This window comes from Vipera berus (genome assembly GCF_964194415.1).
Source record: "Vipera berus genome assembly, chromosome: Z".
NCBI classification, from domain to species: Eukaryota; Metazoa; Chordata; class Lepidosauria; order Squamata; family Viperidae; genus Vipera; species Vipera berus.
The window spans coordinates 53725323-53745370 of NC_138205.1; the positions used below are offsets into that span (position 1 = coordinate 53725323).

Sequence of the window (20048 nt, forward strand, 5' to 3'; positions counted from 1 at the left end):
AACTACAAAGGTTGTTTGAAGTTCAAGAAGAGACATACCATATGCCAGTTTTGCATTAAAATAGTATCCATCTGTTCTTCTGTAGTTACCTTTTCAGTTTAGGAATGTTAGAAGTTTTCTTACATTCCAATCTATAGTAGTTTGATAAATCCTCATAAAAGAGAAATAAGTTAAATTCAAATACAAAGTAACTATGTTAGTTACAAAATCCATGTCAAGTGCCCCTCACTTCTCTCCTTGATTATTTTCCATCCATTGTTTCTTCTCTTCTCTTCTGCTGCTTTGGAAAATAGATTGACCTCCTCTTCTTTGTGGCAGCCCCTCGAATATTGGAATACTGCTGTCATGTTGCCCCTAGTCCTTCTTTTTGCTAGATATATCCAATCCTGTAACACAGTGGCGTAGCGTGGGGGGTGCAGGGGGGGCCGGCCGCACCGGGCGCAACATCTGGGGGGGGTGCGCTCGCACTGAGCTGCTCAGGGAGCCCCAAGGGCTGCACAGAGTTGGCTTGGCTCCGCTCTCGAGCTGCTCTTTCTTGCAAAGCGAAATGAGTCCGGCAGGTGAGATGGGCGGCCACATAAACTGAATAAAATAAATAGAAGCGGCCAACTCTCCGCCCAGGCTCAGGCCAACCGCAAGCGCCCCGCAGGCGCCCTGGCAGGTTTGGCCGAGCGAAGACGGACCCGCTGGCCGGCCGGCCTAGCTTCGTGCGCATGCGCGGCTTTATTTAGCGGGGCTCACGTGCGAGCTTGAATGCAGTGGCTCTTGCAGGTCGGAGCCCCGCCCAGCCGCCCTCGAGAGGGACCCGGAAGCATCCCACATGCGCGCGACTCTTCTTGGAAAGTCTACGCCGCTGCGGGGCGCGTCTTTTCAGCAGTGCCGTGACGTCACCGCCCGCCCGCCCCTCTATTTCCGCTTCCGGTTGCCTTGCCCCGCCCCGGGTGCTGACAACCCACGCTACGCCACTGCTGTAACAATTCTTCATGTGTTTTAGCCTCCAGCCCCATAATTATCTTTGTTGCTCTACTTTGCACTCTTTCCAGAGTATCAGCATCTTTTTTATATGGCGATGGCCAAAAAAGGATGCAGTATTCCAAGCATGGTCTTACCCAGGCCTTATAATGTGGTATTAACACATTATTTTGATTCTATTCCTCTGTTAATTCAGCCTCGGATTGCATTGACTTTTTTGGCAGCTTCAGCACACTGCTGGCCCATATAAGTGACTGTCCACTGGGAGTCCTCCTCATCTCTACCCACACTGACACCAGAAAATACCAGTTTGATTGGAGCAACACTAAAATCATCAGCCACACTACCACCTGCCTGCTTGTGAGTTCATCAGAGCCTGGCACTCCATAAGCAATTCCATCAACAGACACATTGATCAACAACCAGCCTACAAACCCCTCAGAATCCATATCAACTCCACAGCCAACCAGAGACAGCACCGACCCTCAACCAACCCACACAAGCCCCACCACCAGCAGCAGTTCACCTCCCAATGACTGTTATTCCCCTGGACCATGTATTTGTTTGGGATATTTGGAACTTGAGATGACAGACTGAGTAGAGGGTGGATCAGGGTGATTTGGGAGGAATCTCTCAGACTCAAGGTCTAGAGGAAGGCACATTAATGGAACTTCAAAGAAGACGCTACACTGTCTATCATGACTTTATTTGGTGATCTTAGCCAAGAAATTCTTTCAGATCGCATACACAACATGGAAGTAATAATATTTAGACATTCTTGCAAAGATTACAGCAATAATCTATATGAAAAACTAGATCAGGAAATTCTTCCTTAGGAAAAATCAGTTTGAGACATGCTTTAAGGAGAACAGAGCTGGACCCAGAGACAGAGACAGAGTCAAATCTGAATGGAATTTACAGCATTGTATGTTTAATTTGGAAAAGGAAGCACAGTCAAAGTTTTAAAACTGCAAATCCAGGATGTAGCTGAGAAGCTACAGGTTTCCCACTTTATTTTGAGCATAAATGTTGATCTTATAGTTCAGAATGAATACACTAGTGGCCACTGTATATAACAAAAGATTTTTTAAAAAAGGATGACTAGATTTCTTCACTTGTGCTGAGCCTGCCTATGTTTGTAGTACAGAATCCTCTGCATGAGCATGATCACAAGTGGACTAGGTAAAACATTCCCATTTTAAATGAGAGTAATTGAATGTAGAATAATACTTTATGTAGTTTGGAAAATATGGGAACTAAGTTAAATAGTCAAATATCTCTATAGTGCACTGCCTGAATTATGATTTCTGTATTATAATTTACAAAGGAGATGGCAAAATGATTTCAAAGTAAATAATTATTTGTGAGATTGCTTTGTTCTAATTGTTTCTTCCTAACCTACTAGGTCTAACAGGGAGGCTGTGCTCTGGGTCCACTTATTAAACAGGACCATCAGACTGGCCCAAAGAAGCATGGCTTTTCTGCTGCAGAACTTGCCTTCTAAAACACCCTAGTCCTGAAATTCATGGAGTCCTAACCCTGCTAGCATTTCAGGAGTTCCTGAAGATTTGTATATTCCTTTGAGTTCTGGAGTTTAGACAAGCTCATTACTGTGAATTTGTCTTTTTTAGGAATAGAGCTAAGTTTATTTTCAAATGCCATTACTTTTCTTATTTTTCTTATCAAGCATTCTGTTCACTTTAAACCAATGTATGCCTACTACTATTGAAATTGTAAGATGCCATTGCAATTGGTATAATAAATAAATAAATAAATAAATAAATAAATAAATAAAGATTAATGCAGTTAATTTATTGTTAGTTCAGTAATATTTTTAATTTATTCATTTGTGAAATATTTAATGTTCATAAACATTAAACAACAACAACCCAGAAGCAGATTATAGCAGAAATTAACTGCACTACTTAAGGTTCACTGCATCTTCTACAAAATCTTATGTTTGCCCATCTTTTCAGAATGGCTAGTTCAAGAACCAGACCTTTGGAGCCATGGATGATTGCTTTGATTGTGTTAGCCACATTGCTGATCTTAGCCACTGCCATTGGCTTGCTTGTGTACTTTTTGATATATGGTAAGTATATTTATTTTTCAGTCCATATGATTTGAATGGCTTGGTGCTTGAAAATCTTTCAACAATCAGAAGGAAAAAAATTATGTAGTGCAATTCTTTCCTGAAGGATTTATAGCTACTTTTATTCCAACTGGACCATTTCAAGGAAGGTCATCTGCCAAACAACATAACATATTCATTATGGATCGGCAATATTTTCCTACATCTGATCTCTGTGTTGGTGTATCATCCAAGGCAAAATATGATCCTGTTATATCCTGCCAGATATAGCATTCGGTAATGGGCGGAAAGAATAATCCTGAAGAATATGATGAAGAGCCACAACCAAGACAATGGTCAGATAAAAGACACCTGAGTCCAGGGCAAAAATGTAATTTGAGAAAGCATATCAGATATGACATCCCTAGTTCTCATGAAGAAAAAAGAGAGGAGGGAATACTTCCAGACTTCAAAATTCTGTTACTATAACCTTATGCAAGTAGTCTTTGACAACCAGTTATTTATTTAGAGACTGAACTTATGAAGTCATTGAAAAAGTGACTAATAACCAGTCCATGCATTTATGACCATCCATATAGTCACATAATTGTGATTTGGGTTGCTCATAAACAGGCTCACACCTATGACAGTTGTGGTGCTTCGCAGTCATATGGTCATTATTTCTGACCTTCCCAACCAGTTTCAAAAAACAAAATCAATAGGGAAGCTGGCATGGAAGGTCACAAATGGTGGTCAGGTGATGTCTCAGTTAATGCCACAGTTAAAAAAAAAGGTTGTCAAATTGGATGTGGTCATGTGATACCTTTCTTAATGATTGTTGTTGTTGTTAGCTGCGAAGTCATGTCCGACCCATCGCGACCCTATGGACAATGTTCCTCCAGGCCTTCCTGTCCTCTACCATCTTCTGGAGTCCATTTAAGCTCACACCTACTGCTTCAGTGACTCCATCCAGCCACCTCATTCTCAGTCATCCCCTTCTTCTCTTGCCCTCAATCTTTCCCAGCATTAGGCTCTTCTCCAGTGAGTCCTTCCTTCTCATTAGGTGGCCAAAGTATTTGAGTTTTAGCTTCAGGATCTGGCCTTCTAAAGAGCAGTCAGGGTTGATCTCCTCTAGGACTGACCGGTTTGATAGCCTTGCAGTCCAAGGGACTCGCAGGAGTCTTCTCCAGCACCAGAGTTCAAAGGCCTCAATTCTTTGGCACTGCAGTCCCCATCTGCGGTGATCTTGGAGCCCAGGAAAATAAAATCTGTCACTACCTCCATTTCTGCGCCATCTATTTGCCAGGAATTGAGAGGGCCAGATGCCATGATCTTGGTTTTCTTAATGTTAAGTTTCAACCCAACTTTTGCACTCTCCTTCTTCACCCGCAACAAGAGGCTCTTTAGTTCTTCTTCACTTTCTGCCATTAGAGTGGTATCATCTGCATATCTTAGGTTGTTGATATTTCTTCCAACAATCTTAATTCCAACTTTTGATTCATCTAACCCTGCCTTTCTCATGATGTGCTCTGCATATAAGTTAAATAGGCAGGGCGACAGTATACAGCCTTGCCAGATTCCTTTCCCAATTTTGAACCAATCAGTGGTTCCGTATCCAGTTCTCACTGTTGCTTCTTGGCCCGCATATAGGTTTCTCAAGAGACAAATAAGGTGGTCTGGTATGCCCATCTCCTTAAGAACTTGCCACAGTTTGTTATGATCCACACAATCAAAGGCTTTAGCATAGTCAATGAAGCAGAAGTAGATGTTTTTCTGGAACTCTCTAGCTTTCTCCATGATCTAGTGTATGTTGGCAATTTGATCTCTAGTTCCTCTGCCTCTTCGAAATCCTGCCTGTACTTCTGGTAGTTCTTGATCCACATACTGCTGGAGTCTAGCTTGTAGGATTTTAAGCATAACTTTACTAGCATGAGAAATGAGTGCAATGGTGCAATAGTTTGAACATTTTTGGCACTGCCTTTCTTTGGAATTGGAATGTAAACTGATCTTTTCCAATCCTGTGGCCACTGTTGAGTTTTCCAAATTTGCTGGCAAATTGAATGTAGCACTTTTACTGCATCGTCTTTTAAGATTTTGAATAGCTCAGCTGGAATACTGTCACCTCCACTAGCTTTGTTGTTGCTCAGCTTTTCTAAGGCCCACTTCATGTCACATTCTAGGATGTCTGGCTCGAGGTCAGTGACCACCTCATTGTGATTATCAGGGACGTTATCATTCTTTTTTTTATTATTAAAAAGTTTTAACATACATTTTATCTTTAACAATCCCCCCTCCCCCTCCCACACCCATCCCTCCCTACCCCTCCCCCCCCTCCCCCTCCCCCCCCCCGACTTCCCAGAGCTAAGTACAGGGTATAAAAACAAAAAAAAAACACTCATAAACATCCAAATGCTAACAACCATAAACTCTGAGATCTATCACTCTCTAGCTCATATAGGATAACTACAAACACTATTACTATTAACTATAAAAAAAGAAAAAAGAAAAGAAAGGAAGACTTATTCAAATGCTACATGAAACTTTTTAGTCCCATATTTGTTCTGGATATACTCAATCCATTTTCTCCACTCCATAATGTAACGTTCTTGCGAGTGATCTTTCAAATAAGCCGAAATCTTTGCCATCTCTGCCAGGTCAGAAACCTTTAAAGTCCATTCTTCTATAGTCGGCAGTTCCTCCTTCTTCCAATATTGACCTATTAAGAGTCTTGCTGCCGTAGTTAAATTCAACATCAACTTAGTGTCCACAACCGCAGCATCTGTAATTATACCTAACAAAAAAAATTGCGGGCAAAACTTTATCCTTTGCTTGAAAATCTTCTGCATGTTCCACCAAATTTTTATCCAAAAGGCATTAACCTTTTTACAAGTCCACCATATGTGAAAATATGTTGCATCTTCATCGCCACACCTCCAGCACTTGGGCTGATAATTCGGATACATACTTGCAAGCTTTTTAGGATCTAGATGCCATCTATAAAACATTTTATAAAAGTTCTCTCTTAAGTTTTGAGCTTGTGTAAATTTTACGTTCCTCACCCAGATCTTTTCCCACATGTCCATTGTAATAACTTCTTGAATATTTTGGGCCCATTTTATCATACAATCTTTAACAAGTTCTGTTTCTGAGTCAATTTCTATCATTGCAAGATATATCCGTTTGATATGTGCTGGACCCTGCTTTCTAATTTGCTTTATCAAATTTTCATCAGTCATTGTAAAACCAGTTTTCTGATCTTCTTTCCACCTGGCCCGTAGCTGAATATATTGGAACCAAGTTTGAACAATCTTCTCATCTCGCAAGAGACTGTACGGTTTCAGACACCAAACATTTCTTTCCAAACTTAAAATCTCCTTATACGTTATCACATCATGTTTGAAACCAACATTTATATTTTCTATTGCATGTTTTGGGATTGCCCACAATGGTATCTTACAACCTAACTTATGTCTGTACTTCTTCCAAACTCTCAACAATGCTTGTCTTAAAATATGCGCTTTAAACACATTATCTACCTTTTTATCATACAACAAATATGCATGCCAGCCAAACAACAAGTCATGGCCCTCAAGATTTAATAATCTCTCTTGTGTCAAATTAATCCAATCACTTATTCCTGCTAACGCAGCAGCTTCATAATATAATTTAAGATTGGGCATTTTAAGACCACCTCTTTCACGAGTATCCTGCATAATCTTAAGTTTAACTCGTGGCTTTTTCCCTGCCCAAACAAATTTATTGATACCTCGCTGCCATTCCTCCAGATTAGAATCTTTCTTAAGAACCGGTATCATTTGAAATAAGAATAAAAATTTAGGCAGGACATTCATTTTCACTGCTGCGATTCACCCCAATAAAGACAATTGACGTTATCATTCTTGTATAGTTCTTCATAATTTTGCCACCTCTTCTTAATCTCTTCTGCCTCTGTTAGGTCCCTGCCATTTTGGTCCTTTATCATGCCCAGTTTTGCATGAAACGTTCCCTTCATCTCTCCAATTTTCTTGAAAAGATCTCTGGTCCTCCCTATTCTATTGTTTTCTTCTATTTCTTTGCACTGTTCATTTAAGAAGGCATTCTTATCTCTTCTAGCTATTCTCTGGAATTCTGCATTCAATTGGGCGTATCTTTCTTTTTCTCCCTTGCCTTTTGCTTCCCTCCTTTCCTCAGCTATTTGCAAAGCTTCCTCAGACAGCCATTTTGCTTTCTTGCATTTCTTTTTCTTTGGGATGGTTTTGGTTGCTACCTGTTCTACAATGTTGCGAACCTCTGTTCATAGTTCTTCAGGCACTCTGTCTATCAGATCTAATTCCTTAAATCTATTTGTCAGCTCTACTGTATATTCAACAGGGATATGATTTAATTCATACCTGAGTGGCCTAGTGCTTTTCCCTACTTTCTTCAGTTTAAGCCTAAACTTTGCAATGAGAAGCTCATGGTCTGAGCTTAATGACTGTATCAGTGACAAATTTTTTTGTTCCAATTGTGGTCATTGAGTCAAGGACCATCTATTGTATGACCACGGTTGAGCCCAAAATTTCCATTGCTAAGCAAGACAGTTATTGAGTTTTACACCATTTTATGACTTTTCTTGCCAAAATTGTTATGTAAATCACTGCAGTTGTTAAATTAGTAACACTAGTAGTTATTAAGTGAATCTGGCTTCTCCAGTGACTTTGCTTATCAGAAAGTCACAAACGGTGATGACATGACCTTGGGACATTGTAACTGCCATAAATTCATGCTAGTTGCCAAGTGTCTGAATTTTGATCATGTGACCATGGGGGTAATACAATGGTTGTAAGTGTGAAAAACAATCCTAAGTCACTTTTTTCAGTGCTGTTGTAACATCAAACAGTCACTAAATGAATGGTTGTAAGTTAAAGACTCCCTGTATTAACTTCCCTATCTTTGGTTTCCATGTCTAGTCTATATTGGATGGCTGAAACATTGTTAGAGCTGCTGCAAGTCTTAAAATTTAGATATAAGTTAATAGAATTAGTAAGCTGCGTGAAAAAACACCCTTGGCCAAATAAACCCCATTACGCTGATGAGATGGTGAATGTTGTCTGATAAGTCAAAGGAAGAAGCTGCTCATGTATTGTTTTACAGGCCTGGAACCTGACTGAAAAGGTTCTCTGTATATATCAATGTGCATATACTAATATACTGTACATACAGTATACATTGTATCATTTGCATCTTAGCAGAAAGTAGCCAACTCCTGATTCTGGACTTTCACCAAGAAATTTTAATCCATTCACTGGAGATTCTAAAAAGAACTAAAGGAGGATCAATTATGAGACTTGCCAACCATCAAGCATGAGAAGACATAGTTGATTATTTCTTTGTGAATGAGGAATTGTTTGAACTAGCATGGCATACACTCTATCTGGTAGCTCCAAAACTCAATAACTTATCTAGGACCAATTTTTGAGTTACCATTCATAATCCAGGTCAACCTATTCTACATGGCCTTTGTTCTTCCCATAGAAAATACAGAAGTATATTAAAATCCTTTGCTTCAGAGTTAAAATATGTCTTTCACATGATAGTTACTCCTCTAAAACCTCTACATTATTAGAAAATTTCCTCTAATGATGATTGTTCAATTGTGTTTCATTCTTGAAAGTTAATTGATATTATGATATAAATGTTTTCATTCTTTCCCTTCATATGCAGATCAGAAGTTATTCTTTTACAATGCTTCCTTTAGAATCAATAATGTGAAATATCAGCCTAACTTTGAAAAACAGACTTCAGCAGAATTTAGAGAACTGAGCAGAAGTATTGAGATTTTGGTAAGTGATTTGTTTTTGTTTTTAAAAATGCTCTAAATTCTATTCTGAAGAAGGAAAAGAACACAGACAGACACAGAAACTTTGGGAGCGAACAACCTTTCCCACTGTCTTTCTGTTTCTTTTATTTGAAAGTTGATAGAGATTTTGCATGTTGTAAGTCGTTTCTTCCCCTTTAGTAAGCTTCACAAACTTCCTAGCAGCCTTTATGAATCTCTATCTCTTCTGTACCTCACTTCAAGCCAGCTAAAAGATATTCCATAGCAAACCATGGGTTCTCTTAATAATCATGGAGTTTGCTTTATCACCACCAAGTTCACTTAACAATCACTGCCAAAAGGATCATAAAATCAGACACGGTAATGTATTGATCTGCTTTATGACTGAAATTACAGTCTCAATTACAGTCATAAGTTGATTACTTTTTTATATTGTGGGTTATGAAGCCTTGTTAGAACTTGATGCAGCAAACTGGCTGCAAAGAAGTGAAGTAAGCTGAATACATTCTCCTTATTCATTCAAATAAATGTATATGCTGAATATATATTGAGGAAACATAGATTAGAAGAATATAAGCATGATTTTAAAATTAGAGAAAGAGACATCAATAACCTGAGTTAATGGATGGTACTATTCTGAGAGTCAAAATGCATATGATCTAGTATCTCTAGTAATAAAAGTCAAGGACTGCAGTCAAAAATTGGGATTAAGATTAAATATAAAGAAGGCCAAACTAACAGCAACAGATGCCCCAAACAACCCTAGAATTGACAATGAATTAAAGTGGTGGATCAGTGCCTTTTAGGATCAGCTTATTTAAGAGAGTAAGAAAGATTATCTTATTGGATCGGGCAAAGGAGTTGAAGTATTTCTTAAATCTATAATAGATAACATTTGGAAGTGACTCAGGCAGATGCTTCCCTATTTCATGGAACTATAAAAAGGAGGGGGAAGTACAGCACAATCAGACTTGCAAGATATAGCAAATGTCAGTAAAATTAGTTTTAGCTTATCTGTGAAGCTGATTCCTAGTCTGGTCTACCTAGTGGGGTCATTACAATCAACAGTAAAAGAACCAGCAGTCAATAAATATACTGTATTTTAGCAGATTGTAGAGTACCAGTGAAGACCCTGAAAAAATATGCAGATTGCTGGTACAGTATATGCCAATAGCTACAAAGATTGAAATGGTGCAGTTAATATTTTTCAATGTGACACTTTATGGACTATGAAAGTTGAATTTCCAAGAAACAGGAGAGAATAAATATTGATAATTTTAAATTTTGATGATGGAGAAAACTCCTGAGTACCATGGAAACCCAAGAAAACAAACAAATGGTTCATAGAATAAATCAACTCAAGGCATACATGAACAGGCTCACATCATCACGTTAAGGATATATTATACAAATATCCAGCTCTCTTAAAAAAGTCTGTAATGCTGAAAAAGATGGAAAGAGAAAATGAGGATGCTCAGCAGCAAGGTGGATGGAATATTAGAGTAGCAATGGGTGCACTGTTTGGAAGATCTGGATGACCAGGTTGGGGACACAGAGTTTTGGAGAAAAATTATCTATGTGGTCATGGACAATTGAACCAACTTGATTGCAAATCTCAATTCAAAGACAGTATTATCATATTCCAACACGTGGAACTATTAGCAGAATTAGCAAGCATGAAGATATTTTTCCAATTGGGTGCATTAGCACATGCCACGTGCCAAAGGATGAAGGAAGCACATACCTACATATGCTTAGAACATTATGCAGTTGACACACTTTAAATATATGTCCTTTGGGTTGAGTTTAAGTGTTTCATAACACCATGCAATAACAAAGATTATATACTTGATTATATAATAGATTATATACTTGCATTGGGCGCCATGTATGAATACAGATAGTCTTCATCTTATAACAGTTCATTTAGTAACTGTTCAAAGTTATCACAGCACTAAAATGATTTATAACCATTTAATCATGGTCATGTGATCAAAATTCAGACACTTGGTAACTGACTCATATTTATGATAGTTGCAGTGTCCCAGGGTCATGTGATCACTTTTTGTGATCTTCTGACAAGCAAGGTGAATGGAGCAGCTAGATTCACTTAACAACCATGTTATTACCTTAACAATAACCGTGATTCATTTAACAACTCTGGCAGGAAAGAATGTAAAATGGGGCAAAATTCACTTTACAACTATCTCACTTAGCAACAGAAATTTTGGGCTCAATTGGTTGTAGGATTACTGTTTAATCAATGATTAAAACTGAACCTCAAAAAAATCAGGTCCTCAAGCATGAAACTGAAAAAGCAAACAATATTTTAAAGTTCAAGAAATATAATATCAGGGAGAAATGGTAACAAAATATGGCATTAAACTACAGTAGATCGGCCCAAAGTTAAGACAGTGCTAACAAGAAGGCATTCAATTAAAAGTTAACACTTACAACAAGTCATAGTACCAGCAAAATAGAATTGGGTGAGATACTTAAATTAGCTCAACATGCCAGTCCTTTGGTAAGACAACTGGGCAGAGATTGTACCAGGGTTTGTTATAAAGTTGCACAGTTTGTCACGCTTATTTCAAATATAAGCTGATGGCTAGCTTAGAGGACCCCTTCATGGATTACTGCCTTGTCATGGCGAAGGGGCTTGCGTAATTCAATGAAGCTATGAGCTATGCCGTGCAGGGCCACCCAAGACGGACAGGTCATAGCCGAGAGTTCTGACAAAACGTGATCCACTGGAGAAGGAAATGGCAACCCACTCCAGTATCTTTGCCATGAAAACCCTATGGACAGTACCAAAAGGCAAAACGATATGACGCTGGAAAATGAGCCCCTCAGGTCGGAAGGCGTCCAATATGCTACTGGGGAAGAGCAGAGGGCTAGTACTAGTAGCGCCAGAAAGAATGAAGCGACTGGGCCAAAGCCGAAATGACGCTCAGCTGTGGATGTGTCTGGTGGTGAAAGGAAAGTCCGATGCTGTAAAGATTTTTTTTCCATAGGAACCTGGAATGTAAGATCCATGAATCAAGGAAAGCTGGACGTGGTCAATCAAGAGATAACAAGACTGAACATCAACATCTTAGGTATCAGCGAACTAAAATGGACAGGAATGGGTGAATTTAATTCAGATGACCATCAGGTATACTACTGCGGGCAAGAATCCCTCAGAAGAAATGGAGTAGCCTTCATAGTCAATAAAAGAGTAGGAAAAGCAATACTGGGATACAATCCTCAAAATGACAGAATGATCTCAGTTCGAACCCAAGGCAAACCATTCAATATCACAGTAGTCCAAGTCTATGCCCCAACCACCAGTGCTGAAGAGGATGAAATTGACCAGTTCTATGAAGCTCTACAGCACCTTATAGAACTAACACCAAAAAATGATGTCCTTATCATCATGGGGAATTGGAATGCTAAAGTAGGAAGCCAAAAGATAACCGGAATAACAGGCAAGTTTGGCCTTGGAATGCAAAATGAATCAGGGCACAGGCTGATAGAATTCTGTCAAGAGAATACAATGGTCATAGCAAACACTCTTTTCCAACAACCCAAGAAACGGCTCTACACATGGACATCACCAGACGGTCAACACAGAAATCAGATTGACTATATGCTCTGCAGCCAAAGATGGAGAAGCTCTATACAGTCAATAAAAACAAGACCAGGAGCTGACTGTGGCTCAGACCATGAGGTTCTCCTTGCAAAGTTTAGGCTTAAACTGAAGAAAGTAGGGAAAAGCACTAGGCCACTCAGCTATGAATTAAATCATATCCCTGTTGAATATACAGTAGAGGTGACAAATAGATTTAAGGAATTAGATCTGATAGACAGAGTGCCTGAAGAACTATGGACAGAGGTTCGCGACATTGTACAACAGGTAGCAGGCCTTAGAAAAGCTGAGCAACAACAAAGCTAGTGGAGGTGACAGTATTCCAGCTGAGCTATTCAAAATCTTAAAAGACAATGCAGTAAAAGTGCTACACTCAATTTGCCAGCAAATTTGGAAAACTCAACAGTGGCCACAGGATTGGAAAAGATCAGTTTATATTCCAATTCCAAAGAAAGGCAGTGCCAAAGAATGTTCAAACTATCGCACCATTGCACTCATTTCTCATGCTAGTAAAGTCATGCTTAAAATCCTACAAGCTAGACTTCAGCAGTATGTGGATTGAGAACTACCAGAAGTACAGGCAGGATTTCGAAGAGGCAGAGGAACTAGAGACCAAATTGCCAACATACGCTGGATCATGGAGAAAGCTAGAGAGTTCCAGAAAAACATCTACTTCTGCTTCATTGACTATGCTAAAGCCTTTGATTGTGTGGATCATAACAAACTGTGGCAAGTTCTTAAAGAGATGGGAGTACCAGACCATCTTATTTGTCTCTTGAGAAACCTATAAGCGGGTCAAGAAGCAACAGTGAGAACTGGACATGGAACCACTGATTGGTTCAAAATTGGGAAAGGAGTCCGGCAAGGCTGTATACTGTCGCCCTGCCTATTTAACTTATATGCAGAGCACATCATGAGAAAGGCAGGGTTAGATGAATCAAAAGTTGGAATTAAGATTGTTGGAAGAAATATCAACAACCTAAGATATGCAGATGATAGCACTCTAATGGCAGAAAGTGAAGAAGAACTAAAGAGCCTCTTGTTGCGGGTGAAGAAGGAGATTGCAAAAGTTGGGTTGAAACTTAACATTAAGAAAACCAAGATCATACCATCCGGTCCTCTCAATTCCTGGCAAATAGATGGGGAAGAAATGGAGGTAGTGACAGATTTTATTTTCCTGGGCTCCAAGATCACTGCAGATGGGGACTGTAGCCAAGAAATTAAAAGACGCTTGCTCCTGGGGAGGAAAGCCATGGCAAATCTAGACAGCACACTAAAAAGCAGAGACATCACCCTGTCAACAAAAGTGCGTATAGTCAAGGCTATGGTCTTCCCAGTTGCAATGTATGGCAGTGAAAGTTGGACCATAAGAAAGGCTGAGCGCCAAAGAATTGAGGCCTTTGAACTATGGTGCTGGAGAAGACTCCTGCGAGTCCCTTGGACTGCAAGGCGATCAAACCGGTCAGTCCTAGAGGAGATCAATCCTGACTGCTCTTTAGAAGGCCAGATCCTGAAGCTAAAACTCAAATACTTTGGCCACCTAATGAGAAGGAAGGACTCACTGGAGAAGAGCCTAATGCTGGGAAAGATCGAGGGCAATAGAAGAAGGGGTCGACAGAGTATGAGGTGGCTGGATGGAGTCACTGAAGCAGTAGGCGTCAGCTTAAATGGACTCCAGAAGATGGTAGAGGACAGGAAGGCCTGGAGGAATGTTGTCCATAGGGTCGCGATGGGTCGGACACGACTTCTCAGCTAACAACAACAACAAAGCTTAGAGGAAACTCCCATTCATATGGTCAACGAAGACTAGTTTGTTAAACAGATGTGCAGCTCTTTTTACAGCTCAATTTCATTCTGATTAGACCATCTAATACTGCAATTTAATAACTTCCATTTGTGGGAGGATTTTAATGGACTTCTCAAGTAGGCTTATCTTTTGTGTGCATGTTTGATTTATTTTAATTTTTATTTCTTTATTGCAGATCCAGATATATTCTTTTTAGAAAGAAATTCTCTTAGGTGAATGGTAAATTTGTGAGGTTTCCTCCCCTATTATCCAACCAACCATAATTAGAATAATAAAGGAGTAGAATAGAAGGAATGGAAGAGACCTTGGAGATCAAGCAATCCCTGCTTAATGTAGGAATTCTCCACTACAGTATTGTTGACAGATGGCCATCTAGTGAAAAGTTGACCACTTTCTAAGGCAGTCTATTCCAATGCTAAATCGCTTCTTCTCCAAATATCTCCAAATTCTCTGTGTTCTTTTTAAAATGTGTTGCCTGGAACTGGGTGTAATATTCTAGATGTGGTCTGCCAAATTCTGCATAGAGTGAAATAAGACTTCTCTTAACACTGTGTTTTTGTTGAGGCACCCTGATTGTTCATTTGTTTTTTTCCCATCTGCTTTACAGTACTGGCTCATATTCAGTTTGTGAGCTATGGCACTTAGATTTTTTCCAGCTATATTCCTCCCAGCATGCTTTTCCATCCTGTACTTGGGCCTTTCATTTTTCTTATATAAATCTAAGACTTAAGCTGCTTAAAGTCACCTCCAAGTGACTCTAGGCAGCATGTAAGTTGAATAAATAAACAAAATATTCCTGTTAAGGTACATTTGCTGTTTTTTATCCATTGTCCCAGTTTGTTCCTGAATCCTGATAGCATCTTCTAAAGTGTTTGTTATTCCTCCTAACTGTGTATCAGTGGCATTTTTGTCATCAAATTTCAAACCTTTCGTGTCAACTCAGATGATAAAGAAAGAATGGCCAAGTTTGTTCTTTAAAACCTTGCCAGATTGTTTTAATTGACTCATACTATATTGGTTTTTTTCATTGCTACATGAATGTCCATGAAAAAGAGTGGTCAAAATCTGCAAAGATGACGGACTATGTTACGTTAGAAGCCCCACCCCTTTCCCAATGCATGTGATTCTTAGCCAGTAGTGGGATTCAGCCAGTTTGCACCACTTTGGAAGAACCAGTAGCTAATTTTTTGTTGCCCAGGCCCAGAATGGACTTCCGGAAGCAGCATCCACACAGAGAACCAGTTGTTCACATATTTGAATCCCACCACTGTTCTTAGCATGTACAAAACAAGTATGGCTATGATTGGGATATTGTGTCCATCATCTTGCAGACTTTGAGACATAGACCTAGTGGCACTGCTGCATTCCTACTCTGTTTAATAAATTTTCTATATGAAACATAACTTTTCGTTCCTTTCAACAGATTAAACAAGCATTTCAAGCTACTCCCTTAGAAAAAAGGCTCATTAATTCACGTGTTGTCAGGCTAAGGTATGTAGATGAACATTCCACTTAGGAACAGATGAATTAATTGCTAACAATGACCTGAGAATGAATTTATAAATCAAATGGCCAAGATAGCATTAAAAAATAGATCTGGGTTACTTCCCCCAAATAGTGTTTCTCAGTTCTCACTCTCATTAATCAGCATTCAAAACTAATATAATTGTACCAGTTGTAGGCTAACATCTAGGAGCTGGAGGCATGTTAGAATACACTAATCTTTTTTTCTCACAATTTAGAATGGAAACTGAAAATAACCCAACTAACTGATATGTCCTTTGATGTAACTACTGCCTGATACCTTTTATATTCCTGTCTTTTGATAAACTTTTATTCATGGAATCAATATCATCTGTCTCACAACCACAAAACTAGCAGATGATTATTTCAAAAATGTTTGGGACAATTTTAACATAATTAAACCTCCATAACTGTTATATTTGAATTACATTAATTGAATTCGTCTCTCACTTTTTTGGTAACTGACAAATTGGGAGGGTCAGGACTAAATTCTACCTTCTCATCCTGAAACATATAAACATTTGGGGGAAATTTCAAGGCAAGATCAGCAAGTGAACGACTACTAGGACTCAGATAACTATTGTACAGTCCACAATTTTTGCTGAAGAATCCATGGACTGAAGACATTCCATAATAATAAGCAAAGTGATGGACGAAATTAGGTTTAATTCTCTAACTGCTATAGATTGGAGAATATTTTAGGAAAGTTCTTGAAGTTCTTCCCACAGAAGTCCTATGTATGTTAAACTATAGATTTGCAATTTGCTTTCCTATCCTCAAAACAGGAGCCCTTTCTTACTATGCAATGACCATATAACATCTTTTTAGTACACCTTCCTTTAACAGTTGAATAGATCCTGAATTAGGACAAATACATCCCTCCAGACATATTTGTTGAATCTAAAATCACATTAAAAGTTGACGGTATTCCAGTAAGCGAGTGGCAAGGGTAGGCTTCTGTGCAATACGGTGTGATATTATCTGGCTCAAATGGATCTAATTGATGGGGCTAATAAATTCACAATGCACAGTATGTTCAAACACATATAAACATGTGATTAGGTTTATTAAAGTGAAACTGAAGCAAGCAAACAAAAAAGATCCTCACAGTGTGAAGTCTAATTGCCAAAGCAAGAAATAGATACTGAAATTTGATTTATTATTTGAACCATTTGTACAAGGAATGGGACAACTTGCCATGGCTGACTTGCTCCAGCCAACATTCCCCAGCTATCTTGTCACAGCCAACTTGCTGCAGGACAACTCATTGTCGCCAACTTGCCTTGGGACAACTTATCCTGGGAGAACTCACCATGGTCAACTCACCGGGACAATTCAACATGGGATAGCTCAAGAGAGGGACAAGTGAACTGCATTCAGTCTCAAGAACTTCTAAATTGAGAAGATCCAAATCTAAAGCAAGACACAAGTTGCTGCAAATTCACTTGTTCCTCTCTTGAGTTATCCTCTGTTGAATTGTCTCGCAGCAAGTTGGCCACAGCGAGTTGTCCTGCGGCATGTTGTGCAGTGAGTTGGCAGCAGCAACTTGTTCCATAGCTAGACGGCCATGGTGAGTCAACCAGGATAAGAGAGCCAGGGTGAATCGGCTGGAGTGAATCAACTGCAGTGATAAGACCTAGAGCCATTTGTACAAGACTCACTTAATTTTTCTGTCTGGCCAAAGAGCATAGTCACTGTTAAAACTGTTCTTTTTCTGCTGAAGAATACTCATAAATTTTCAGAAACATAAAGATGACATCATTGGCAATGCCTGGAAATGATAGTTTTGTTTCTCTTAATCCATAAGATTTTGGCTTTAAACTGAGCATATAATAATTTGGCATTCTTTTAGGACTGTCCCAAAACACCTCATTTATTGAAAGATTACTTTGGCAGATTAGCATTCTGGAAACTCTGACAAGTCTGCAATGTGGTCTTATTTATTTACTTACTTATTTAGGCAGATGAATGGCATTATCTTGCTTCTGTACACACACACCCATTTTTCAGCACAATAGTATTTCTGGGAATTGTGGGGCAAACAACAGCCAGTGCATAAAGCTTATTTTTATGTTCTTGGTTTGGTTAGCATTGACAAGGCAGAGCGGTGAAACAGCAAGCATGTTTATTAAGTAACAACAGAAGCAGCCCTAATGGCTGCTGAACAGCTTTATAAACAGTTTGCCTCTAGGCAGCAACCAATGGATTTAAAGTAACAATTCCCACCCAAAATGTAGTTAGCTTGGAGACAGGCAGTCTGGGTTGCAGCAACAAGAACCATTAAGCAATCATTCACTTAAGTACAGCCATTAAGGTCACTACATTGTGCAACTGATTTCAGCAATTAGGCCAATACATTACACTCCTTCCCCCTAGATAGCTCATACTCTCAAATGCTTGACATAGTCCTGCAAATACTTAGGCAGTCGTCGTGAGCATTCCTATTGTCTAGGGGTTGCTGGAGGCTCCCGGTCTACCCACCTACCAGGCTGGGTAGGCCAGGACTTTGAGGCCCGCTTGCTTTGGGCTGACTCGAGTCCCCTTGTCTGGCATGTTCCGGTAGGCCCAAACCAAATTCCATTTGGGGAGCAGAGTCTGCCAGGCTGGAACTCAGTGCCGCTTGCTGATTCTGCTTAGTAGACACAGTTTGTGTGTCTGGGGAAAACTCACCACCGACCACTCCCCTGTCTCCTCGGCAGAGAGTCCTGTCAGAGCATGTGGACTCCTCTGTTGAGCCGCTGTTGCGCTGCCCCTGTGGACATCCCTCTTGAGAGTCCTGAGCCAGCGACTGGTTCGCTAGCCTTTGACACAGTTGGTCGATGTGTCGGTGAATGACATGACCATCTTCCAGGACCACCTCGTAAGAAAGTGGCCCTGACACCTTAGCAACCACAGCTACCACCCACAAAGCCATGTGACCATAATTCTGGCCCCAAACCCGGTCACCAACTTGCAGACTTTGCAGTGGTTTTGGCTGTGCTGTGTCTGAGGCAATTCAGTCAGGGTGCAGCCAGTCCAGCTTCATAATTAAGCTCTGACCCCATCTGAGCTCAGCTGGAGTCCTGCCCATGTGCATTGGCAGAGTAAGAAATCTGCCAGCCTATGGTGCCAGTTGCCAGTGACAATTCTTTTGAGGGATTCTTTGGTCATTTGGACCATGCATTCCGCCTGGCTGTTCAAGGTCAGGTGAAAGGGAGCTGAAGTGGTGTGCCTTATTAGATTAGCCCTGAGGAAGGACTGAAATTCTGTGGTGGTGAACTGGGCCCCATAGTCTGAGACCAGCACGTCTGGTAACCCATGTGTTGCAAAGATCCTGCGCAGTTCCTGGATGGTCCTGGCAGTAGTCATAGTTGGAACTGGTGCGACTCTAACCATTTGGAGTGGACTGTCCACTACAATTAGGAACAGTTGTCCCTGAAAGGGCCCAGCCAAATCAATGTGGATTCTTGACCACGGTGTGTGTGTGTCCTCCCATCAGTGGACAGGGGCTTGCGGCATCTTGGGCCTAGATTGCTGGCAAGTGTAGCAGCCATGTACTTGGGCCTCAATACTCGTCCCAGCTTCTGCCAACCTAGCAGTTCGAAAGCACGTAAAAATGCAAGTAGAAAAATAGGGACCACTACGGTGGGAAGGTAACAGCGTTCCATGTGCCTTTGGCATCTAGTCATGCCGGCCACATGACCACGGAGACGTCCTCGGACAAGCGCTGGCTCTTTGGCTTTGAAACGGAGATGAGCACCGCCCCCTAGAGTCGGAAACGACTAGCACGCATGTGCGTGCGGGGGAACCTTTACCTTTTTTTTACCAAAGGTAGCTCCTCGCAAATGCCTTAATCCGGACTATTCCTGGATGTCCCTCATGCAGAGATTCTAAAACCCTAGGCCTTAAAGAGCTTGGGACTATGGCCCAACTCTCCCAAAGAATGCAACCTTTATGAGCTGAGAGCTCATCTCTCCTTGTGTAGAAACTCTGGAATTCTGGCCCTGGACATTTGTCCAGCCATCCTGTGTTTACCCAGTTCAACACATGGCTAAGCGCCTTGTTATTGGCTGTTTCAGCAGCCACATCCCCAGTGTGAAAGGGAGACTCCGGCAAATCCTGGATAGCCAGGATGCGTGCAGCCAGAGCAGGATCTGGCTCTACATGAGGCAGGGGCAATCTGCTAAGGCCATTTGCATGGCCCATTTCCCTGCCTGGTTTGTGAATCAGCCTACAGCTGTAAGCTGAA

General features: G+C 40.4%; 1 protein-coding gene across 1 annotated transcript in view; it reads left to right on the forward strand.

The window, feature by feature from the left end:
• Positions 1 to 20048, forward strand: part of LOC308678396 (transmembrane protease serine 11E-like) — a 67142-nt gene that overhangs the window by 31132 nt on the left and 15962 nt on the right. The window contains exons 3-5 of the mRNA XM_081345554.1: positions 2949 to 3064; positions 8747 to 8865; positions 15720 to 15787. Coding sequence (XP_081201680.1) covers positions 2950 to 3064; positions 8747 to 8865; positions 15720 to 15787 — 302 coding nt within the window. The 5' untranslated portion in view covers position 2949. The remainder of the gene's footprint in view (positions 1 to 2948; positions 3065 to 8746; positions 8866 to 15719; positions 15788 to 20048) is intronic.